The sequence below is a fragment of the Sinocyclocheilus anshuiensis genome, unplaced genomic scaffold, assembly GCF_001515605.1.
Source record: "Sinocyclocheilus anshuiensis isolate Anshui unplaced genomic scaffold, SAMN03320099.WGS_v1.1 scaffold590, whole genome shotgun sequence".
NCBI classification, from domain to species: Eukaryota; Metazoa; Chordata; class Actinopteri; order Cypriniformes; family Cyprinidae; genus Sinocyclocheilus; species Sinocyclocheilus anshuiensis.
In genome coordinates this window covers 1,861,243-1,886,982 of record NW_015544192.1, presented here as the reverse complement: position 1 = coordinate 1,886,982, position 25,740 = coordinate 1,861,243, and the positions used below count along the sequence as shown (strand labels likewise).

General features: G+C 38.5%; 3 protein-coding genes across 5 annotated transcripts in view; all 3 read left to right on the top strand.

Moving 5' to 3' along the window:
- Positions 1-408, top strand: part of LOC107696518 (U5 small nuclear ribonucleoprotein 40 kDa protein-like) — a gene marked incomplete at its 5' end in the record, with an annotated part of 5,195 nt that extends 4,787 nt beyond the window's left edge. The window contains one exon of the mRNA XM_016496877.1: positions 165-408. Within this exon, the coding sequence (XP_016352363.1) occupies positions 165-214 (50 nt within the window). The remainder of the gene's footprint in view (positions 1-164) is intronic.
- An 830-nt stretch (positions 409-1,238) lies between these two features.
- LOC107696573 (sodium/potassium-transporting ATPase subunit beta-1-interacting protein 1-like) lies at positions 1,239-5,708 on the top strand. The gene is made up of 8 exons (XM_016496985.1): positions 1,239-1,480; positions 1,687-1,991; positions 3,379-3,516; positions 3,671-3,751; positions 4,197-4,394; positions 4,512-4,572; positions 4,662-4,743; positions 5,690-5,708. The coding sequence occupies exons 2-8, from the start codon at positions 1,938-1,940 to the stop codon at positions 5,697-5,699; spliced, it is 624 nt and encodes a 207-aa protein (XP_016352471.1). The 5' UTR covers positions 1,239-1,480; positions 1,687-1,937; the 3' UTR covers positions 5,700-5,708.
- Positions 5,709-8,116: 2,408 nt separating this feature from the next.
- On the top strand, positions 8,117-24,481 carry LOC107696544 (pumilio homolog 1-like). 3 transcript variants are annotated; one of them, XM_016496934.1, is made up of 22 exons: positions 8,117-8,465; positions 14,069-14,382; positions 14,478-14,546; positions 14,638-14,740; positions 14,822-15,009; positions 15,195-15,364; positions 15,911-16,157; positions 16,457-16,550; positions 16,641-16,742; positions 17,607-17,749; positions 17,836-17,974; positions 18,675-18,806; positions 18,924-19,214; positions 19,887-20,123; positions 20,218-20,485; positions 20,592-20,721; positions 21,003-21,137; positions 21,240-21,377; positions 22,360-22,485; positions 22,577-22,698; positions 22,798-22,990; positions 23,092-24,481. In XM_016496934.1, the coding sequence occupies exons 2-22, from the start codon at positions 14,080-14,082 to the stop codon at positions 23,221-23,223; spliced, it is 3,462 nt and encodes a 1,153-aa protein (XP_016352420.1). In that variant the 5' UTR covers positions 8,117-8,465; positions 14,069-14,079; the 3' UTR covers positions 23,224-24,481. The 3 variants fall into 3 exon arrangements, with proteins under 3 accessions (XP_016352420.1, XP_016352419.1, XP_016352418.1); XM_016496933.1 differs by having other exon boundaries at positions 14,635-14,740; positions 16,653-16,742; XM_016496932.1 differs by having other exon boundaries at positions 8,120-8,465; positions 14,635-14,740.
- Positions 24,482-25,740: the final 1,259 nt, after the last annotated feature.

Below are 25,740 nucleotides of genomic sequence, written 5' to 3'. Positions count from 1 at the left end.
CCACTGTATATATATATATATATATATATATTTATTTTTTATTTTTTATTTTTTTTTAATTCAAATATTATACATATCTGGAATTGAAAAAGGAGCACATTCCTCCCATACTGTTTACCCATTTCTGCTCCATGTGTGACTCCATTATTTTATGTCTCCCACAGTTCTTTCTGGATCCAGTGATAAACGTCTTTACATCGGAGAGATTCAATAACTGTTTTTGTGTGAGTGTTTGTGTGTGCGAATGCTGTTTATGTGACTGTGTCTGAATGTGAGAGTGAGAAGAGGATGGGTAGAGGGGGATATGATTTGGACTTTTGCCAATAGTGTTTGATTTGAAAACAGCGATGACAAGTTGGGGGGAAAATGTTGAATAATGGCTTTTTGTTTTTGTTATTTTTAATAAACCTGTTTCTAGAATATTGTGCACTGTCAGTATGGTATAAAAGTATGGTATATATCCAGTTGATAAATGAAAAATAATGATCCATGTTATCCAGAATGATATAAAAAATAATAATAATAAAAAAAAAATATATATATATGCATGTAACACTTATATACAGTTATATAATATATAATTAGTATATGCAATATAACAAGACAAACAGAAACATTTTTTTATATACAAAGGAGTTCTCATGATCAGTGTAATAAACTAGCTTAGTGGCCTAAAATATTTCTTCTTCATTTTGACACTTATCTTTTTATTTCATTTTAATGGTTCAAATAAAAATCCACAAGACTTTTTAGAATTTGAAACTCAGCTTTTCAATGTGGATTGGGCTCCACATACAGTATATACTTTTAGATAGCGTTTGAACTGTTCATCACATTGATTTAAATACGGGTTTAAATAAGATAAAAAAATCTTGTACCATTTTGATATAAAATATAAAGAGAAAGAAAATATATTATAGTCATTGTTAAACATCAAGTGCATTAAACATTATATTCCATCAAAATTTGGGGTTCATAAAGGGACTTCAGGGGGTTCGTGAAGTAATAAAAAGCTAATATGTAATGAAATCATGAAAATGTTAAATTAAAATAAATATTTTTAAAATCACAACAATCAAAATAAACTTAATAAAAATTATACCTGTTTACCTGCATGCCATGTCACCATGTGAATAATATATAATCATGTAATCAATAAAAAAGTAACTAGTCTGATTACGAATGTATGTTTGTAGGTATTTATCTTGTCATCATGACGTAATATTAGTTTCAAAAGAGTCATTTTTGCAGGTTGTAAAAAGAGTGTCCATAGCCGCATGATTTTCTTTGTGCTCTGTAAAACGCCTCGTGTTGTGTCGAGCGGGCGGTGAGCGTCCACCCACAAACCCCGCTCCGCTCGCCCTCCCCGGTGCCGATGTTGACAAAGAGCCGGAGTAGGAGGATGGTTGCTCAAGCTACAGCGTCAGTCTGAGACCCCTGACGGCACATCAGCTCGGAAAAACGAATACCGGACCTCACTGTAAGTCACAAAGGTTGGCTTTGTGCTCGTTCCAGATTTAATTTGCGATATTTTCTTAAATCGCGCCCTTACACCCCCGCTCGCTCTCCGTCTGATGCTTATCATATGATGCTCATTTCTGCCAGTTAAACGCGCTCTCTGACTCTTCCTCTGTTCTTTGTGTTATTTTGGGTTTGTCTGCGCTTGGTACCCGGTACGGAATGAAGGTGTGGCAGATTCGCTAGGATTCGGAACCGCAACGGGGCTGCAGGACGCTTCGGTTAGGACAGTTCAGCGGAGGAGATCCGGGATGACCAGCAGCCATCCCAAAGCATCGACGCACCGAAGCATGCACGCGGCCCGGTGGGCTTCTTGATGTGTTGAACAGTAACCGTGAAGCAAAACGCTGGACCTCACCGGGGACGCCGCTTTCTCCCGACGCCTCGCGGGGCCCAAGCCGTGCCTCAAGCGCGAGAGCATGGGTCGCTGCGACGGGAGGTGCACGCTGGTGGTCATCTGCTGCCTGCAGCTGGTAAGACAGTCTTGTTCATGTTCAGTTAAAATCTAGTCTTTCCTGGGGGGAAAAAAACTTATAGAGGGATTGTGTGAGAGGACGCAGGGGTTCTGATTTGGGAGGGGTGAAGCCAAGGGAGAATGTGTCCTGGTTCCTTTCTTAGGGGGCCAGTTGAGAAGCCTGTCAAAACTTTTCTTGGAGAAACTTCATGCCCCAGATATGTATGCATATGCATGATTTGTGAGAGACATGTGAGGATGAGGGGCCTCCTGATGAAGGGGCTCTTTTCTCATAGGGCTGTGGGCTGGGGCTCCAGGCAGTTTCCATGGAAACAGCTGCGGCACCCAAGCTTTGGGATTGCTCCTATGTGTGTGGAGACAATATTTTTATTTATTTGCCATTGGCTTAAGTGAGTTTAATGGTCCACTGCAGCCTGTACTGCTGATTCAGTGATAACAGGTAGGGCCTCACAGTTTTAATCTTTTTTTTTTATTATTATTGTTTTTAGGCTTTTCACACCCAATGATCTTTATAAAAACCTGATTTCCATACAGAATTAGTCAAAACAAGTTAGAACTTAACTAATTAAAGTGTACTTCTCGTCAAAAGTTTGAAATATTACTTCTTTTTTTTTTTTTGACTGTTTTTGAAAGATATTAATATTGTGCATATAATAATATTCTGCTTACTATTTTTGTGGAAATATTCAGCTTCGCCATCACAGGAATAAATTATATTTTAAAATGAATATTCAAATGATATTTTAAATTGTAATAATATTGTACAATATTACTGTTTTTTTACTGTTTTTTTTTATCAAATAAATGCAACTTTGACGAGCATAAGAGGCTTGGAGGTTTGGCTAAACTAACCCACCACAACGGCCAAGCAGAGTCTGTGGACTCCATCATCAAATTAGCCAAAATATTTAATAAACCCACATGCGAGCGGCAGAGGATGTGCAGTACTTTGACGGACGTTCGAGTGTACGGAAAGCATCTGAGCTTTCTGGCACAGAGTCCTTGTGGCTGATGATCCTTCTCTGAAGAATTTTCCATCTCTCCTGCATGTGGTTAATGTGCAGTCGCTTACTGGGCTGTTTGGATGGATGCTGCACGTGTTAATTCCTGCCAGGAATAGTAGCCAGCAATACCAGACTTTGTGTACATTTTCCTGCCAATATAACTTGGGAGTCTGCTGCACAAGCTTGTTTTGCCTGTCTGATGTTTGCCTAAATAAACCCAGTATAGCTCATTTTGAAGTCTGCAAAGACATGGGACAAGGTTCGACGACTATATATGATGTTATTTGTATTGGCACAAGCTTTTTGTGCACACTTATGCATGCGTACATTTTTGTAATGTTGGATGGTTGTGTATGTAAAGTGTTCTTGGTTTATTCACAGGTCGCTGCATTACAGAGGCAGGTGTTTGACTTTTTGGGATTTCAGTGGGCTCCCATCCTTGCCAATTTCCTCCATATCATGGCCATCATTTTGGGAGTGTTTGGAACTGTGCAAATCCGCTCCAGATATCTTATACTGGTAGGAAAAAAAGAACACATTTGTTTTTGCCCACATTTTGCATCTACAGCTGAAAATGGTTTGCTATTTGCATTGTCTTTACATGTCTCATATGCATTCGTTAATATATTTTTTATATGTGCACACATACAGTATGCATGTCTGTCACTTTCAGTATGCTGTGTGGCTTGTGGTCTGGGTTGGCTGGAACTCTTTTATCATCTGCTTTTACCTGGAAGTTGGTCACCTGTCACAGGTAGGTGATTTACTGCATTGGTCCAGACTCCAGTCTATAAGTCAAGTCATTGTGTAAATACACCAAAGTGTCTGATTAAATGTTTGATTTTATGCCTTGTTATACTTTAATCTTAAGAGTCAACATGAAACGGCATTCATAAACCATTTTATTACTGTATTAATGAAAGAAAGGGCATTTTATTTGATTTTGTTAATTGGGAATTGTATTGATCCTGAAAAGCAGGCATCCCGCAAAATAGTGGAGTTTATCAGTTAGCATTATCCATAATGATAATAGGGCTTCTTTGTAATCTTTAAATTAAAATATTTAAAGATTACAAGGAACAAAAACATTTTTTCTTTGGAAAAACTAAGAATTTGGATTAAGAAAGTACACAGCGTCGATGTTGAGTTCATGATTAGGGTATTTTTGCCTTTTAAATCCTGTTTGTGTTCTGCTGTAGGACAGGGATTGCCTAATGACATTTAACACATCACTTCATCGTTCCTGGTGGATGGAGAATGGGCCTGGTTGCTTAGTTACTCCAGTGCCTGACTCACCATTGGCTCCTCAGGATCATCATGTGATCACTGTCAGTGGCTGCCTACTGGACTACCAATACATAGAGGTGGTCAGCTCAGCCTTGCAAGTGTTTCTTGCAGTGAGTACTTACGTTTGATCTCTTTTCTTTTCATTTACAAAAGTATGTGCACATGAATGTTTGGCAGAGAAGTAGGATGACTGATTGGCTGTTAACATATTTTGTTCTGTGTTTCAGCTCTTTGGATTTGTTTATGCCTGCTATGTTAGTAAAGTCTTCCTGGATGATGAGGACAGCTGTAAGTATTCTTGGCTTTTTTTAGAACCTGAAAGTGAATTACAGTGCCATTAAAGTGCTTGAGTTTTGAGTCCCCTCACTCTGTTGCAGTTGATTTCATTGGTGGATTGGACTCGTATAGTTACCAGCCTCCACAAAAGAGTTCTCACTTACAGCTGCAGCCTCTCTATACGTAAGTACACATAGCTACATTAAATTACGCATTCTCAAATATCAGAACCATTCTTTACTTAAAAATTGTACTCTTTTTAAAAATTCATAGTCTCAAGAAATGTTTTTAAATATAGTGTGTAAAGACACTGTTCACACCAGGAAAACTAGTTAACTTTCTTTTACTTTCTTTTTAAAAATAAATGTTGTCTTTTGTTTATATTATGTATTTACTGTATATTTTTTAAATTTATTTTATTATTTATTGTTTACATGGAATAACAAGTGCACAAATGACAAACTTGCCACAAGAAAAAAATCTGCAATATCATATCATAACCTTAATTACCAAACCCCAACTAATTACATTCAATAAAACAATAAAAATAATACATAACACAAATACAAATGTAAAAAATAAAGGAGGGGAGGGGGTGCCCAGATATCCTGTCCATAGAGTCAGCCAGTACATTATCCAAAAAGTGATGACATAATGGAAAGATGCCTTATGGAATAATGAACATTAAAAAAAGAATAAAAGAATAGTGTGACGTGGTGTTATAAAACATTTCTTGTTTAATTCAGCAAGTGATGTCCAGGAAATGTATTATTATTTGTTAATTAATTTATTTTTCAATGTATTGATTTATTAGTTTACTTTTTATCATTTATTGACTTATTATCTGTTATTATTTATTTTGTGTAAAAATGCCTTCACAATTAGCTGGGCAATAATTTATAAGTCAAGAAAAATGTTAAAAGGCTGCTGATAGTACTTGAGATTTGGAATTTATTGTAGTGTGCTCGATTGTATGCTGCTCATTTTGCCATATATGGTCATTCTGCTGTTGAAACTATGTACCATAAAAAACTATTAGTATGGTAGTACTTCAAACACAGCCTATTTCTTTAGAAACCTCACTATGTGTCTGTTTGTAATTTTTGAACGTTCTATTATATATATACAGGGCTGGATAGAAACCAGAGCCCCCCCCCCCCCCAGAGGGGGGGCCTAGAGGAAAACAACTGCTTATCTCTGAGAGATGAAGTCCTCTGCATTGTGGGAAATGTTCTACCAGCTTCAACGTCTGTGTTTCTTGAACTGTCTCCCTCTATTGGAGAAAATCTATAGTGCAGCACCAGCCAGAGTTCTGGAGAGAGAGAGAGCATATGGACAGGACCACAACAAGATGCTTAAAGCCTCATTGAGACAAGCATTATTAAATAAGACTTGAAGACAGTATCAGATCTTCTGTGTGTGTGTGTTTGAGCACATAGGCCTTTGTATATGTTTGTGTATTCATAAGGTGGCCAACCTTTGACCCAGGTAATCTTTGAACACATCCCGGAGCTACCCGTTCAGCTCTTTCTGGTGTGTGTGTGTGTAAGAGAAAGATTGTTTATACTCTGATATAAGACAATATAATGTAATGTGTTAGATGAATGCTGTAGGTTGGGTAGATGTGTATTTGGGGAATGCTGTAGGACTTTGTGCATGTAAAAATTCATGATAGAGGAGTTGTGCCTCTGGGTGGCCCTCATGTGTCTGCGTGCATGAATGTGTGTTTCTGATTGTGTCGATGTACACGGACAACAAGTTTTGATATGTACTTATGCACCTAACGCATAATGTGACTAGCCATAAATGTTTATTTGAACACAAACTTAGAATTAATGTATGTTAATGTACAATACTTGTTCCAGGAAGGCTGTTTGTGTGAGTGTGAGAGAGAGAGAGAGAGTGTGTGGGTGTGAGAGGGACACACCTGAAGGGTGGGACAGTTGTTCAGCATAATAAACTCTTTCTAGATTATGCTTTGTCTTGGTCACTTATAAGTGCACCACAGAGGACTTGTGTGAAATAAAACACCATTTTTATTCTCTCAAATACATATGGATGAGGATAAAAAGCCTTGTTTTCACAGGGTTGTGTATAAAACTGGTGCTCCTTAGGGAGAGCTGTGAATCAGATAGGAAGACAATGGACAGACCAGTTTTATCTCATTGAACGTCATTTGCAATAGCTCGCTTGCAGCTAATGTCCTCCTGCTCTTTACACAAAGGCAGTTAAGTTGCTGCTCACATTTCAAACAGCCTGTTATTTTAGAATGAGTGCAGTTTATAATGAACTAGATGTTTTTTTTGTACTACCTCATGGTTTTTGCAGCTGTTATAGAGAGAAAAGAAACATTCATTAATCCCACTGGTAAAATGTGTGACCAAATTGACTTTTAAAGCAAGACACTACAAGCAAATGTTTTTTTTTTTTCATGCATTAGTCAATTTTGGACTATTTTGCTTTCATAAAAACATGCCTTGCGTCAGACTAGTGGAATAAAAACATCCAAAATACACATTTAAGTGTTTATTTTAATACACTTGGTCTATTTGCATCTGTAGATGTCAATTTAGTACATATTCTATGTCAGTACATGACAATATTTTCAGATTTATGGAGTTAAAAAGAGATTTCCAAAATCTCTTTAAAAACTGCAATATGTCAACAAAATCAAACAAGAATTTTGAAACTGGCTTTAGCCAATGTTCAGATTTCTGTTCTGGAAATGTAAGTAAATGCATTTTTAAACATAACATTTCAGAAAACTTGTAATAAAAAACAATTAATGTACTATTAATAATCAACTGGGGAAGTATGGTGATATCTATTTTTTTTTTTACATTTTTACCCTATTCACCTTACCATCTGCCACTCTAGATTATAATAAAAGCATAAATCCCTCAGATGTATTATACATATAACTACAATATTTGGTACATTTAATGTTTAAAGGGTCTATAATTACTGTATTATTAACATTGTTTTACTAAGATATTAAGGTTATGATACATGTAAACATGGCAGTGGTCACATTTTGAATAGGGGGCCATTTCATTCACATTTCAGTTCAATGTATAATGGTGAGCATGCATCTTTTCTGCCCTATGGTTTTTGCAACTTTGTAGAGGAAAAAAAGTATTTATTAATCCCACTTGTAAAATTTGTGACATTTGTGAAATTGACTTTTGAGTTTCTAACAGTGCAACTCATAAAAGCATGTAAAATAAAGCAGAATACTCATACAAATACAACATTTGGTATCTATTATTAACACTGTATTTCAAAGACAGTGAGATTATAATAGACCTACATAAAAGATGTCAGTGGTCGCATTCTGAATCATGTTTAATTTACATTAAAATAAATTATATAAGAAAATTGTAGACTTCTGAATATTTGATATTAAACAAAACAATTTGTTTGCATTACTATATTATTTGGCGTTGATAACAAGACTATTAATAACATAGCTTGTAATCTATTGTATCTTAATTTATAAAAATGGACACAATAGCCAGGTAGAAGAAAAAAATCAGACCAGATTGTTGGAGCAGAAACATGTGCTCACATGTGAAACTGAGATAAATGGTCGTGCCCAACATAACAGATATCAAAATAAAACACAAATCCAGTACTGTACTTTCAAAAGCTGGCATTGGCTCACTGTGTTGGGATGTATGTCACACTGTGAGCGCCTGTAAACCTGCACATTGCTGTATGAGTCTCGAGCACAACAAAAGACGACACTCCCCTCTTGGCGCAATGAACCGCACGCGCTCCTTCACATTCTACCCATGATGCCCCGCGCGCGTCTGCTTGGATCGAGCCGCCATGTTGTCGGTGTGAGAGCTAGGGAGCTGCTGCGAACCGGGGCTGAAATCCGTCACCATCCGCATCTTCCACCTGTGAGTAACCCTCTGTTCTGAAACCGACTTTTAATCCGGAACCGTTTTAGCTTATTAGGCGTTTATATTTTGGCGTTATGAGGCGTAGCGAGTGAGTTTGAGGGCTTTGTTGTAAGGCTGTTCCCCCCCTCCTCTCCCCGGGTCTTCCTCCTGCTGTAGTGCTCTTCCTGTCCAGACGGCCCGGGCCTTTTGTTAACGGGATGAGTACTTGTAGAATAGCGCAGAGCCGGCCCGCGGACTCACAGGAACCGGTCCGTGCGTTTCACATACCCGTTTGTGTCGGTTTCCTTTGGAATCCAGCATTATTTCACAGTATAGACCGTGTAACAGACATTAAAACGTTTCATCTAAGCCTTCCCAGACAGTTCCGCCCCTCACCCATTCCCATGTCATGAATTATTGGGTGACAATTCATGTAAACGCGTGTGTTTGACGACCGTCTGATGTCAACGGGTTCATATACACCGTTAGTGACTGTATTCTCTCCCCCCCCCACCCTCCTTCCTTCCTGTGGTTTGCTAGTGGGCAAAGGCGCTCGTCTTTTGTTACCTGTTTGTGTTATCGTGATGCAAACGCATGCTTTGATCATGGGCAACCAGTTACGGTATCTAGGCCCACTTCCGGGAGGTGTGCTTACAGTCGCCCAAGCTCAGGAGCGCTTGTTTCCGGGTGTCTGTGGCGCTTGGGCCATGTAATGGCGAACCTGATCAGGCTACAGGCGATTGTAAATTGCTTGTAATCTACGGGGACAACTGCTGTGCCTAAAAACTTTTTTAGGCGTCATGTGCGTCTCCACACGTCAATGTAGGTAGTTTAATATCTTACGAGACACTTGTTATATTGAGTATAACAGTGTCCACTCACTTTTTCAGTGGTTGTTTTGATTCTGATTGGAGTTTTCTTTTTTTTCAGAATCATGGGTAATTTACTTTCTCACCAAGATTCCTTTTGTTAACCATGATTATTTATGAAATAAGATGTGAAAATACAGGCTAATGGCTATAACAAATCATATCCCATTGAATACCAACCTCATAGCTTACAGTAGGTCTGCCTTTAATGGTTTAGAAGTTGCTGTTAAAAATCAATTACCTTATGAAGAAAATTAATGGGATTTTTCACTTTCGGAAACTGACTGTTGCACTCTATACCTGGGATGTGAGTGTCAGATGGTTGTTAGGTTCAACAGAGAGACTAATAATGTGGAGTGTGATGAATGTGAAGGGGTGTTTCGGTTTGATCCTGCGCTTGGGGGATTTCTGTAGCTCTCATAAGTGGGATTTTACTTATTTTCCATTAAGTCACAAGTGTGGGAGTTGAATGTGTTTCTTCCATATGCAGGTGTTATGAAGCCTAGATCAATGGTTTTCAACTGCTTTTGCTTTACACTGTAAACCTGAAAAAGTAAAAAAAAAAAACACAATTGAGGTAATCAGTTACATCAATTTTTTTAAGTTATGATGTCTCCTATTTTAAGTAAACAGAACTACTAGGTTTTATGTTTGTTGTACTCATGCATGTTAATTACTCTTAATTTGAAGTACTGAGTAACCCAACTCATACATTTTCATAGCAATTACTTTTTTGTTTAAGTTAAATCTGAATGTATAAATTCTGTAAATATATCAAAATGTATCCACACTTAAAAACAAACACATAACACGTAATACAATTTTGGAAATTTATTTTAGAACAAGGAATGTCCAACAGCCAACTTTATTTTTATTAAAACCAACATGAGACAATTGCAGTAAACATATCTCCTATAAAAATACACATTTCTTAAAACCATTAAAACATGTTTCAAAGTAACATAAAAAACAAAGGTTTAAGATCAAAACAAAAAGATTTTTGGAGAGATTTGCAGTTTTAATTACCAACTCTGTTTAAATACGTTAAGAACTGCAAATTCCTCATTTCATCCTTGCATCCTCAATCTGTCCTTCGGAATCATCAAGCTAAAAAAGAATCATCCGGAAGAACTAGAGAATGTTAGAGCATGATCATTATTATTGGGTCAATATAACATGAATCACTAACTAGTAATAATAATATTAATGTTATAATGAAAAAAGTGTAATTTAAATCAATAACAGAGTAGCCCCTCAACCCCCATCTTTGTAATGGAACATGCCTCATTGTGAAAACAATATAGGAAGAGACTAACCAAGGAGGTCTTAAAGAATCCCAAGTCTTTGTCACGCAGCAAGACCAGAAGAGCTCTGATTACAGTAGTACACCATGAGTTGACATCATGCAGTTCCTGTGAACATGAAAATTGAGAATTAATATATATGAATATGAATATAATTAATAAAGTTGCTTAAACAATTAGAAAAAAAAAACAGCACCATGCATGTATGTATAGTTTAATACAAAGGACTGAAAACCAATCACAAAGAGTAGGCTACTTTCTTCATACAAAGGACCGAAAACCAATCACAAAGAGTAGGCTACTTTCTTCATTTAAAAACATGAGATTCAGTGGGATGGGGAAAAACCGTCATAACGTCTTTAGACATGTTTTTTAAAAGTTGAACTTCCATTAATTTTACATGGCTTTCTAAACATGCCGCTCTCTAGCAGCATGCATGTGATAGGATGGCCGCTGAATATGCTGCTTTAGCAAATCGCGCTGCTGTTCAATGTATCTTTAAAGTAAATCTTCACTAGCAGGAAGAGCAAATATTGACACGCACTGTACATTGAGATCGATTTAAACTCTCTTCGATGCAGACACACTCTGTGCGTGTTATTGTTTTCATGTTTAAGCTACGGGCAAGAATGCAAATTGCCCTGAATATCCAAACGATGGCAGATGTGCCATTAATTTTTACAACAGTTCAACAAAAAAGGTAATATTAAGTGAACATTTTACATTTTAAATATAGCCTACATTTTGAACAGAATATTGTCATGTTTGTTCTATTTTGCAACGAAATAATAGTTCCAACAAAATCTGTATCATCTGGTGTGCGTCTCCAAGCATCATACAGCGGTGTTTCGTTAGTGAACGAATCTGCAGCTTTGAACAATTTGGAGAGTCAGTGATTAATAACCCATTCATAACTACAGCATTTTGCTTCGTTACTGAATGAAGGAATGAATGGCGCGACGCCTGGCTCATTAAGACAGCGACTTGCCACCACCTATTGGCTGTTTTATTTTTAAATCTACAAGTATCACATCGATTTGCCATCATTTATTGCTTTATTTATTATATTAATAATACACTTAATGAAATGTTAAGAATGACATAAAACATGACATACAATTAGGCCTGTCACAATAATCAATATATCGACTTACCGCGCAATATATGTACATGACCGCAATTATTTTTGGTGATGCAATATATCGCCCATTATATTACTTAAAAATTAATTTCATCATGTTTTGTACATTCCACTTGCGCCTGTGTCTTTTGCAGCTTCTTGTACATAACGTGATGTAGTCATGAGATGCTCGTTCAAATTTATAAAATGCTTCTACAAACAAAGTTTAATCTCTGACTGCTGAGTAGTGATTGTGTTTTTCAGCAATAGTGTGTACTAGTGTTGTCATGGTACCCCGTTAAAAATTGCGTTCCGGGGATAAAATACGCGTGTTTTGGCGGGGTTCCCCTGGTAAAATTCGCATTCCAGGGGCTAAATATCACGTTAATGGGGTCGTTTTTCAACCCGCGTACATGGAAAAACAACCCGCGGCAACAGTGCTAAAGCAGCCCAATTCCGCGGGAAAACCGCAGACTTGGCAACACTGGAAGAGGATAGTTTTCTGATGGCGCATCAAGAACCGGTACTTAAGAAAACCTGGTACCGTAACGTTTTCATTTTTTTAGTACCGACTTGGTACCGAAATACCGGGTCTTTTGACAACACTAGTAGTGTTGTCACGGTACCAAAATTTCAGTATTCGGCATGCGCAAAGCCGAACTCATACGTAAACAGTTCCGGGTGGATGACGTATGAGGTCGGCGTTGCACCGCTCAGAAGTGACGAACGTGGAAGCGCAGCGGAGAGATCAAAACAAAACAACGGTCACGAATTAGAGGTACAAATCGAGGATTTGTAAAGAAGAATGTCGGAGGATTTCGATGTAAGCCAAACAGGAGGTTTGACCATTGCGCTCCCGTCTCTTGCAGCATATCATGCATGAAACAGCATTCTAAAAACACGGTGCTAAGTTAAAAGAAGTTCAACTCAACTCCCATCTTTCTGCAATTTTTTTCTATTCCACTGCCCGCGTTGCATCTTTGTCAACACAAAAGCGCATTCAGTGTAAATGGCACCTAGTGATATTCTACTTATGGTCCTTCACAAAGCGCGTCACATGTGAGAGTGGTTAATTACGTGCGCCGACATGCGGCTGGATCATTGTTTTCTCTTTATTGTTAACATTGGCATACTGTCTGTCAAAGTGTCTAATTCTAACATTTGGTAATATTTACGTGATTCCTCGATTTATAAAAAATAAAATCGTGGCAAAACATTAAATTTGAATTAATCGGAAAAATCGCCCTGCCCTAAAAGAACACTTTAAGTACTGCTTTGATATCACAGCAAAAACTAGTAGCATATCTAATAAAAGTCAAACATTTTTAAAGACAAGTGAACTGTCAGTAATAAAATAAGAACAAATAAACAAATTTCAAGCATAGATAAACTAGAACAAAGTTACAAATAAAATCAAGTCTACTACGATCCGTTTCACCCCTACAAGTGAGTGAACAATGTGAATCAAGGAAGGAATTTTATATAAATATTCAAGATAGCCCGTCAGGCAGGACGGTGATATATTTTGGTAGCCTGACTGGAAGATACAATAGCCTTGGGACGTCAGGCTAGCCATTTTGTGAGCCCAGTGACAGTGCTTCAGTTTTTTTCCCCATACTGCTGGATGCTTTGTAATGCTGTGAATGTGGTGAAATATTTGTTCTCTATTCAAAGAGCATATTTATCAAGCTACAAACTGACCTTTTCTCATCAGGAGAATTTGTTCAAGTGGAAATTCCTCCCTTGACATACTGGGAAAGTCAAGAGTCGAAACAAAGTCATTCTGTGACAATGATATCAGATGCACATTTGAATGAGAATGAAATGACTCATTTTGACAGACCTGCTCTGCTTGATTAACTAGAACAACAACCTATACTCTACCCACTGAGCCTCAACAAGTGTGCGCAATGTAGTAATGGGCACTTCCAGTCCAGCGCTGACTCTCACACTGATGGATTGAATTGACCTCATTCTAGCCCAGACCATGTGTGTCTTCTCTTCTTTTGCCCTATATTTTCATGGGTCAGGGATTTTATTTAATGTTTGTATTTACTGGAATCTATTAATTTGATTCTGTATCTCTCTATCTGATTTACTGTGCTGTTATTTACTATTCACATCCATATAGGGTTGATTTCTTTAAAATAAGTGAAGCTTGTTTTGAATTTGCCGTTTATATTTCTGGCAATATTTGTGAGCTTTCTCATTCTCAGCCTGCTTTGAGATATGCAGGTGTGGTAATACGATAATTGAATACACTTTAAGTGCAAAGCAATCCCAGATGCCATTGGGGCTAATAGTGTTTTGTTTGTTCTTGTGTTACAGTCTCTGGTGGAATGAGCGTAGCGTGTGTGTTGAAGAGGAAAGCTGTGCTCTGGCAGGATTCGTTCAGCCCCCACCTGAGACTGCCTCCCCCTGACAGGCCATTACCCAGCATGCCCGTGGTGCTGAGTGCTGCGGGCCACACCCCCCAACCTGGCCCTTCTCCTCAGGCCCCTCCCCCTACACAGGGAGCGGGACGCTCTCAAGATGACGCCATGGTGGATTACTTCTTCCAACGGCAACATGGCGAGCAGCCCGGCTACAACAATTGCAAACACCGCTGGCCGACTGGTGACAACATGCATGCAGACAATCAGGTATAAGTTAGTGACTAGGTAACCACTGTTTTTTTTTTTTTTTTTTTACTGGTATAAAGTTAAATCTTATAATAATTTTATAACTTTTCACACAGGTACGATCGATGGATGAGCTTAACCATGACTTCCAGGCACTTGCACTGGAGGGTCGAGCCATGGGAGAGGTGAGAGTCCTTTCTTTCCTCATCTTCTGCCTGATGCTTCATTTGCGCTTATGTATTAATGTTTCTGTCTGATGTCCCCGCTCTGCAGCAGCTTCTTACAGGGAAGAAGTTTTGGGAAAGCGATGATTCAGGGAAAGATGGACCAAAAGGAATCTTTCTGGACCAGTGGAGAGACAGCGCTTGGGGAGCCTCTGGTATGTGTGTGATTAAGATGCGATGGTTGTGTTTTACATATTTAGTATTTTTCTTTCTAATGTCCTTTTTTTTCTCTCTAGATCACTCAGTGTCCCAGCCAATCATGGTTCAGCGCCGACCAGGCCAGGGCTTCCATGGCGTCGGAGAGGTCGGATCTGTTCTGTCGCCACGTTCTGAGAGTGGTGGATTAGGCGTCTCCATGGTGGAGTATGTTCTTAGCTCCTCTCCTGCTGAGAAAATGGACTCGTGTCTGCACAAAGGAGCCTTTGTGAGTCTCTTTCATCATTTATTAAGATTCTGTTCATTTAGGTAGAAAATTCTTTATTTACTACCTTTATATTATTCCAAACTTTAAAAAAACTCTGGATTTGCAACAACATGAGGGCGTGTAAATATTTCTTTAACTCCTGAACTCCTTATATCCATTTCAATCTCCCTTTCTATTTCTCTTAGGGTCCAAGAGATTCAGAGGTGGATGACCCTGAGAAAAGGGTGGAGCAAAAACCCAAAACAACCTTTGACCCCGAGCGGAATGAACTTCAGGAGCCAGAGCCAGATGTTTTGGATAACCCCAATGGACTGCCCAATCAGAATGGACTTGATGTTGACGTTAAGGATTTTAGGTATACACCATCAAAAAAAGTATAATTATTGTAATTTTAAAGAAATTAATGCTTTTATTAAACAAGGATGCATTAAATTGATCAGATATTTGATCAGACAGTGAAGACATTTATAATTTAACAAAATATTTCAATTTTAAATAAATGCTGCTCTCTTGAACATTATATTTGCTAAAGAATCCTGAAAAAAAAAATGTATCACAATTTTCACTAAAAATATTAAACAGCCTGTTGATTTCTGAAGGATCATGTGACACTGAAAACTGAAGTAATGGCTGCTGAAAATTCAGCTTTGCCATTACAGGAATAAATTAAATCAATATATTAAAATAACAAACCATTATTATAAATATTAATAATATTTCACAATATTACTGTTTTGTTTTTGTTCAAATAAATTCAGCCTTGATTGAGTATGAAACGTCTTTTGAAATAATTTATCAACCCCAAACTTTTAAAAGTTCTCTTTGTGTTGCTTTCCATATGTATACTTTCATTATTTCTAAAATATGTTGAAGACAAACCTCTCTCTTGTTTCTCTCCCAGTCGTACTCCTGGTAACTGCCCTCCGACTGGTCCAGAAGTGGAATTGGGTGGACTAGAACTGCCTGGATGTGCGGGGCCAAAACCAGCTGAGGAGTTCTCAAATGTTGAAACCCAAAATGTGACCCTGGATCCCATGGAATCTGTTTCCATGGAGACTTTACAGTTTGCAGATTACACTGGAGGCCAGCTGCCTCTTGACTCCACAGCTGCTACTGTCGGCCTGTTTGACTACAATTCTCCTCAGCAGGTAAATATCTGATGCTGCTAGCACTTTCAACATATAAGACTGTAATTAGAGTAGAATAATAAGGAAAGCTTGTGTATTTATAAATATTTGTGTTATGCTAATTGCTACCAGAGGCCACACATGTGAAGGCTAACTTTGTAAAACCTCTGTCTGAAGTAATGTGCCACGTTACAATTCAGTCTCTTTAGAAATTATTAGTCACATTTGCATGTGCATCTAAAGCCTTGCATTTATGAATGTAAACAAATGCAAATGTTTAGTATAAATTTCATGCCTAATAAAAGCAACATGTATTGCAGCTGTTCCAGAGGCCCAGCGCTCTGGCAATGCAGCAGCTCACCGCAGCCCAGCAGCAGCAGTACGCCCTCGCCGCAGCTCAACAACCACACATCGGTGAGTTTGACTGTAGGTATGCGTCTCCAGACTTAGTGGACAAAAGTTTCAGGTGTTTTATTGAACTTGGTTTCTTATTGGTTGTGTTAGGTTTGGCCCCAGCTGCATTTGTACCGAATCCGTACATCATCAGCGCTGCTCCACCCGGCACTGATCCATATGCTGCCGGCCTCGCTGCTGCCGCCACTCTAGGTGAGAGCTCATGGTTGAAATTTGAGATGGACATGTAATATGTATAGTTTGTCTTTCAAGATAAGTATGAAATGATTGTCATTATAAAGTATGTTAATGAGTCCAGTAAAATAAGGTATTATGTACAGTCAGCTTCTCTTTAAGGTTCTGATCACCCTATTGCAGTTTATTTTCTGATTATTCTGTTTAAGTATTAAGCATTTCTGCTTGCCAAATAAATAAATTACATGTTATTACAACATAAAAAAAACAACCAGCTTAAGCAAAAATAAAACACTAAGAATATTACAAAATTTATTTTCTACAGCTGGCCAATCAATCATCCTTGCTGATTAAAATCATTTCTTTAAAAAACAAAACCTTTCTGATCCCAAACTTATGAATGGTAGTATAAATGCATATTATATGTATACCAATGCCATAATTCAGTATGCAAATATATAAATAATTTACATTTGAAAGTGTCTTAGTGCAGCAGATTTCATTGTACTTGTACGATGACAGTACAGAAATGTAGACTGCATTCGACTGCGTTTCTGTGGCAGGATCAGTCTGTTACTAATGGGTTCTCTACTGAGCAGTCACAGTCTGGAGTGGATGCTCATGAGGAAGTGTTGCTCATGATGGCTGAGGGTTTGGACTGCATCCTCCAGGGGCTTGAGATTTAGCTCTAGGATTTAGGCAGTCTCCTTCATTAAGCCACACACAAACACACACCTGCTTTGATGCTCCTAAAGCAGAGTACAGAGGCAAAGGAAATGGCTGCCGACTGCATCCCGTGTACATCAAAGCCCCTGAGCCAGCTTCGAAAACAGTGTGCTTTGGCCCTTCATCTGAGATATGACGTGTGTGTTTGTCTTTCAGGTCCAGCAGTGATGCCCCCTCAGTACTATGGTGTCACTCCATGGGGCGTGTATCCTGCTAACCTATTCCAACAGCAGGCTGCCACCCCTTCCAACTCGGCCAACCAGCAGACAGCAGCACAGACCCAGCAGAACCAACAGCAGGTAAGAGTTCAGCCAACCAGACCACTGATGTAAGGAATTCACAACATACATACATTAAATCATCCACTGATCTTTGTTTGCTCCAGGTGATGCGTGCAGGTGGAAACCAACGCCCTCTGACTCCCAGTCAAGGACAGCAGGGTCAGCAGACAGAGCAGCTTGTAGCAGCAGCAGCTGTGAATTCCGCCTTGGCATTTGGGCAGGGTCTGGCCGCAGGCGTACCTGGTATTGGGCAGTTGATATGTTTTTTTAATGGGTTGTTCACATAGAAACTATTCCTTTTTAAGCCAACATAACAAATCAATTTTAACCTTATTATCATAGAAAACCCAGAAATATCATTGAATTTTAAAATTGTGGTTTCTTGGCCTGAAAAGTGATGGAAAGGAATAACATTCTAAATAGGCATGGACATTTTATTTGTGTCATTTGTATACACTACAGTTGTTGTTGCTTTTGAAAGAATGCTTTATTCAGCAAGAATGCAAAAATGTATTCCACAAAATATTAAGCAGCATAACTGTTTTCAACATTGATAATAAGAAATGTTTCCTGAGCACAAAGATCGGCATATTAGAATTATTCGCAGTCGGTGTGAACGTCCTTTAACAGATCAAACTTTCACGGTTAGAATGATGTCTAATGAAGATGTGTTTGTTATATTCTAGGTTATCCTGTGTTAGCTCCAGCTGCGTATTATGACCAGACAGCTTTTGAAAGAATGCTTTATTCAGCAAGAATGCAAAAATGTATTCCACAAAATATTAAGCAGCATAACTGTTTTCAACATTGATAATAAGAAATGTTTCCTGAGCACAAAGATCGGCATATTAGAATTATTCGCAGTCTGTGTGAACGTCCTTTAACAGATCAAACTTTCACGGTTAGAATGATGTCTAATGAAGATGTGTTTGTTATATTCCAGGTTATCCTGTGTTAGCTCCAGCTGCGTATTATGACCAGACAGGTGCACTTGTGGTGAACACAGGTGCTCGTGGTGGCCCAGTTCGACTTATGGCCCCTGCCTCGGTTATCATCAGCCCATCAGCAGCAGCAGGTACATGTTTGAAAATGACAAATCAAGGTTGCACAGTCAACAGACCACCATTAAACTTTTTCGAAGTGTAGTCTTGTATTTGAATATATTTTTCCTCTTTCTTTTTTTTTTAAACAGTGGCTGCTGCTGCTGCCTCAGCAGGTGGGGCTAATGCTGGTCTTGGTGGTGGAGCAAGCGGTGTGTTCCGTGCATTGAGTTCCCAGCAGGCTCCTGGGCAGCAAGGGAGCGGGGCTTTGGGAGGAAGCTCTTTTTATGGGAGTGGCTCCCCAAGCTCTTCCTCACAAAGCTCTTCACTATTTTCACAAGGCTCTGCCCAGGCAGGAAGCACCTCACTTGGATTCAATGGCAACCCATCTTCTTCTCTGGGAGCCACTCTTGGAGCAGCACTCGGGGGTTTTGGCACAGCGGGTATTGTGATCTCAAGTTCAGTTATGTTGACAATAAAAAACACTATAATATTGCTGGAGGACTATTGCTTTAATTTAAAATCTGCATAAAATACTGCTTTTTAAATGCACATTCCTGGTAGTGATTTCTGCATCCTAAAATGTTCATCTGGAAAAGTTTTGAAGTGCCGAAATCATTAACCAAAACATTGATGTTTAATTAGTGCTAGTTGATATAGAAACTGCCTTGTATGCAATTTAAATGTTTATATACAACAACATTTTTATTTGAATGTTGATTTATTAAATAAGTTTCATTAATTTATGATAAAAAAAACAAACTTTAATTTGGTTATGAATATTATATTATGCAATATTATATAATTATATATATATTATATATAAATTATAAAAAAAACTTCCACATTAATGTAATAACTTGCTGCTTCTGAAAAGTTATTTCATTGGCATTGTCGCCAAAGCTGATTAGGAGTTTCAAATCAGAAATAGGTTGTGAATGTTGTTTAATGTGACTTAAGTAATTTCTGTGAATGTCCTGCATAATGTTAATTGTGAAACTAAGTGAACTTCAAAGCACACTGCACTGGAGGAAAAACTGTAACCAAAATGATATTCGTTCCAAATGCTCAAATGTTTTGCATTTAATTATCTGTATTATGGTTTCGTTTTGCAGTGGCTAACTCCAGTTCCAGTGGGTCCCGTCGAGATTCCCTGACGGGTAGCTCTGATCTGTACAAGCGCACACCCAGTAGCCTCACCCCTATTGGCCATGGGGGGTTCTACAATGGCCTCAGCTTTAGCTCCTCCCCTGGCCCAGTTGGCATGCCTCTTCCAAACCAAGGCCCCTCCCACTCACTCACCCCGCCACCCTCGCTCTCAACTCATGGGTCTTCAAGCAGTCTTAACCTTGGTGAGTACAACACATATGTTTCAGTTATCTTTTCATCAAAAATATTTAATGAATTGAATCTAATGGATGCCCACTTCTGGCTCCTCCCACTCAGGTGGACTGACCAATGTCAGTGGGCGTTTCATCTCTGCAGCTCCAGGAGCAGAGGCGAAGTTCCGCAATGCCACCACAGGCTCGTCTCTCTTCAGTCCCAGCAGCCAGCTCTTCCCCTCGTCACGGCTACGCTACGGCATGTCTGACGTGATGCCATCGGGACGTAGCCGTCTGCTTGAGGATTTCAGAAACAACCGTTACCCCAACCTGCAGCTGAGAGAAATCGCAGGACACGTCATGGAGTTCTCTCAGGACCAGCATGGCTCCAGGTAATGCAGATGTCTGCTACAGCTCACAGATGTCAGGAAGTCTGGACCCCGATGTTACCACTTGGAATAATAGTGGGAATAATAAATAAAAATGGTTTGTGTGCAGGTTTATCCAGCTAAAACTGGAGAGAGCAAGTCCTGCAGAGCGTCAGTTGGTCTTCAATGAGATACTACAGGCAGCCTACCAACTCATGGTTGATGTGTTTGGAAATTATGTCATCCAGAAGTTCTTTGAGGTAATACAAAGTTTTTGTTGATACATGCATCATTTTAGTGTCTAATGAACCACACAGTTTCACATGTGAGAGGTTGCAGGTTCAAACTTGAACCTGATTTATTTGGTACTGCAATTGTGCAAGTCAAGTCACGTTTATTTGTATAGTGCTTCATGCAATACAGGATGTTTCAAAGCAGGAAAATACCAGTGCCAGTACAAAGTTCATCAGTTATGTTTATTAAGTGTACCTGATGTCAATTATGATGAGAAGCATCTGCTAAAAGCAGTTTATGTGTTTAGTTTGGCAGTCTCGACCAGAAGTTGGCGCTGGCTGAGCGGATCCGTGGCCATGTTTTATCCCTGGCACTGCAGATGTATGGCTGCAGAGTGATCCAAAAAGCTCTGGAGTTTATCCCTTCGGACCAACAAGTCATTGTAAGTTTATGAAGGGCTGCACGCTCTCTTTATAATTCTTCACATTGCTGTGTTGAAGTTACACAATGTGTATGAATTTAATCTAAATTGTGTCTTTTGCAGAATGAGATGGTTCGGGAGCTTGACGGACATGTGTTAAAGTGTGTGAAGGATCAAAATGGCAATCATGTTGTGCAAAAATGCATTGAGTGTGTCCAGCCTCATGCTCTTCAGTTCATCATTGATGCCTTCAAAGGACAGGTGTGTCTGTATTGAACCGTGTGAAATGCTAACTTTTTGAATAGAAGGACTTGAAGTGTGTGTGTACCATGGGAACCTTTGTGGTTTATTTATGGAGGGCCTGATTTTTGAAATGCAGTGCACTATTGAGAGGCTGAGGCATAGTATAACAAATGAAGAAAAAAATTACCTATAGTACTTGTCTAATGAAAAATGTTGTTTGTTTTTTAAATAAGTCTCTTCTGCTCACCAAGTCTGATTTATTTGATCAAAAATACAGTAAAAACAGCAATATTGTAAAATATTATTACAAATTAAAATAACTTTTCTGTTTTAATATATTTTTAAAATGTATTTTATTCATTTGAATCCTGTGGCAAAGCTGTATGCTTTGCTTAATATTTTTGTGTAAACAGTGATGGTTTTTTTTCTCTGAAATTTTTGATAAATGTAAAGTTAAAAAAACTGCATTTATAAATCTGATCAATTTGGTGCATACTGTTTGAATAAAAGTATTTTTCCATCCCAAAAATATCTTACTGACTCCAAACATTTGAACAGTAGTGTAGAATTTATTAGACACCTTTTATATGTATTATATATATTAATATTTGTGTGTGTGTTGGAGCCAAAGTTGCAGTATATTGGATAGCAATATAGTCAAGTAACAATCTGAACTACTAAACTTAAAAATAAATAAATAATAATAATCCTGTCAAATATTTATGTATCTGCAGTCTTGTCAAATTCAGTGTTTCCTCTTCAGTGGACCACACTGGCCAAAATGGCTGCAATAGTGAATAAGTAGTCTATGGGCCCCATGTTCTTATATAAAATGAGTCCTGGGGATAGAAAAGTCTACTAACATGCAGTTTGTAACCTGTATGTGTTGCGAGAAAACTGCTTTATCCAGTCGTGGTTCTGAAATGGCTTGTTTTGAAATGTATTTAAAACCTTCGTCTTATGTGTGTATGTTTAACTAATAACTATGTGTGTTGTGCAGGTGTTTGCTCTGTCCACACACCCATATGGTTGTCGGGTGATCCAGCGTATTCTGGAGCACTGCCTGCCTGAGCAGACTCTACCGATACTGGAGGAAATACATCAACACACCGAGCAGCTGGTCCAGGTAATTTATGAAGCATTCTCTTTCTGTACTGACCCAGGATCTCATCCATTCCTCTCATCAAAACCCTTTTTTCCTCCCCTTTCCCATATAGGATCAGTATGGGAATTATGTAATTCAGCACGTGTTGGAGCACGGCCGCGCAGAGGACAAGAGCAAGATTGTATCTGAAATCCGTGGAAATGTTTTGGGGCTCAGCCAGCATAAGTTTGCCAGGTGCGCACAAAGCATTTACGCATACGTGATAATCCACCACACAAAGGCGCACAGGAGGAAGTGTCTTATTTAGGGGTATTTGTTTTTTTTATTTCCTAGTAACGTGGTGGAAAAGTGCGTGACCCACTCATTGCGTGCCGAGAGGGCGATGCTGATTGATGAGGTGTGCAGTATGGCAGACGGGCCCCACAGTGCCTTATACACCATGATGAAGGACCAGTACGCCAACTACGTTGTGCAGAAGATGATCGATGTGGCTGAGCCAACACAACGCAAGATTGTAATGCACAAGGTGCGGCTTCTATTCAGTTAGCAATATTTCTTCTTTTCCTGTTTGTGCCAAAAGCACCAATGAATTGTGACTGAACAATGATTGTTGGTTGTTTTGTGTAGATCCGACCCCATATTGCGACGCTGAGGAAGTACACGTACGGAAAGCACATTTTGGCCAAGCTGGAGAAGTACTACATGAAGAACGGCGTTGACCTCGGCCCACTCTGTGCACCCCCTAATGGCATCATGTAAACCCTTCCCATAACTCATCTAGGATGCCCGTCTGTGTGTGTGTGTGTGTGTGTGTGCGTGTGTGCGTGTGTGAGTGTGTTTGTCCACACCCGACGATGTAGGGAGGTTGGGGTGGAATGGATGAAACCTTCCCCTCATCACTGAGTCATCCCCGGGTTGTTGTGACTTTTTTTTTTTTCCCTCTCCCTTTTAGCATTTCTTTCTGTTTTCACTCTACTACCTAAATGATGGTCCTTTTTTTTTGGTCCTGTATGAAATGAGAGAATATTTGATTTATCCCACGTTCGATCATGTAGGCTTGCGCAAACACTTTATTGCTTCACAACACCTTTCTAATGCGCATATTCTGTCATAACACACACACGCACATTATTGCTAACACGCAGACATTTAGCATGGGAGACGTTTTTGGTCTTGCTTCTATAAACTATTTAGTGCATACTTGGTGTAGACCTTTGCATATATATATAAATATATATATAAAACTTTGTAGTTTTTCTGGTTTTTGATGTCCAATCTGTATCTAATCTTCCCCTGTAGTGAATACATACTTCTGATTGTATAATTGTACATTTGTAAACCTTCGCTAATGTAAATGTGGACTTGCTTCTACAGCCCTTTTTTTGGTATGAGAAAAAAAAATGACAATGGAAAAAAGAAAATCTTGTGCATTTCAGTGTAAATTCTCACCTCTTTGGTTGTGGTTTCTGAGTTATGAGTTGTTATATATTGTAAATTGTAATATCAGATTTTTTGTTGGTTTTGAAGCCCTTTGAATTATTACTGCATAGATGTACAAAGAACAGAGAAAAGTGCGCACTCTGCTTTTAGCCATTCACCAGCCACTTCTTTTTCACCTCCACTCATCCCTTTCTTTTTTTAGGATCTTTTATAGTCCCTCCCTCGCTCCTGGGCAGGCGCGTTTGTGTGTATGTGTGTGAGGCGTTCGACTGCCCTTGGTCAGAGTTGGAGGTGTGTACAGATTAGCCATTCTTTTGTCTACTTGTAAGTGATTGTAACATACTGGCCATTGGTTTTTGATTTGGAACACTCTCTGGTGTATATTTAAACAGCCTTGTGTATATTTCCTATGATTCTCTTTATGCAGGCACACTTGTAACCATAATGTGTATAGGTAACAGATGCTGTGTATGCTTTCTGCCTGGGCAACTATTTTTTGTAACTCCAGTTGTAGATTGTCTCTAAACAATGTGTGATCTTTATTTTGAAACAAAACAATGAAAAAAATTCAAAATTTCAGAACGGTCTTTGACTCTTCCTTTTGATGTGCTTGTTTTGTGTTCAGCACTGTGATCATTCAAATCTTTTCTGTCATACTTTTCAGGAATCATTTGGAAAAACTACTCTTGTTGAAGACTGGGGCTGTGTTTGGAAGCATTTTAGTTACTTTAATTCATCATTAAACAAATGTGTGATATTAGTGAAACATTAATAGCATTTTCCACAAAGGATGTATTTGTTGACATTTTCCTGTAGCAATAAGTTTCTTAATGACACGGCCTGAGGATACTGTCCTGCTGAAAGTAGCAGATATGCTTAGATGAAGGATTCTGCTGGTTTTGAAATGTAAAAATTGCGTAACTTACATATTTCCAGGGAACGGATAATTGAGAAATGCATAACTTGAATGCCCCACAAATCTCTAGATAAAAGCGTCTGCCAGATGTGCAATTTTAAATCTTGCATTTTTCAAAGGCGGCTGAAAGCCAGTTCACACTAAGGACTGTAGCTGTCCACAGCACAATAACAATAATGACACACTGGAGCGATATTGCTGGAATCACTTTCAGAACAATTGTTTGTAGCTGACGAACAACAAAAACATTACCAGCCCATCTGAGTCCACCTGACTTTAAAGACCTTGAGCATTTAAAGCAGCAGATGTCATAACTGCAGTGCACTTACCGTCCAGGCTGTGAATGGGCCTTAACACAAATAAGTTTGATAAGAATAGATCTTTGTTCCATCATAAAGGTACAATGAATATTAACCCTGTAAAGTCTGATAATTGAATTCATAGAAATCAATCATGTTTTGTATCATATTTAGATCATTAAAACTTTTATGGCCCATATAGCACGATAGTGAGAATATGGAGCTCATACTCGAGGAAAAAGCACCTCAGATTTGTTCAGAAACTGAGCAAAAAGATGCAATTTGGTTCAGTTGCTGTTATTTCTGTGGCCAATAAACAAGATGCCTTGTAAATCAATGAGATTTTTAACAGACTACTTACATAAAATTCATTTAAATATCAGTTGTCACTCTATAGCTCCCAATAATGTCCTATTAGGATGATTTTAAATGCTTAGTTTTATGACTAAAAGCTCTGTAGTTTTAATTATTAGGGCAAAACATATAATGCAATAAAATGATGATTGAGGGACGTACAAATAAATATTCCTCAAAAGCCCAATGTATCATATTTTCATAAATGTCTTGATTTGCAACACAAGGCAAGTGTGTGTGTTTCTAAATGAATGACCAAGACAGTTT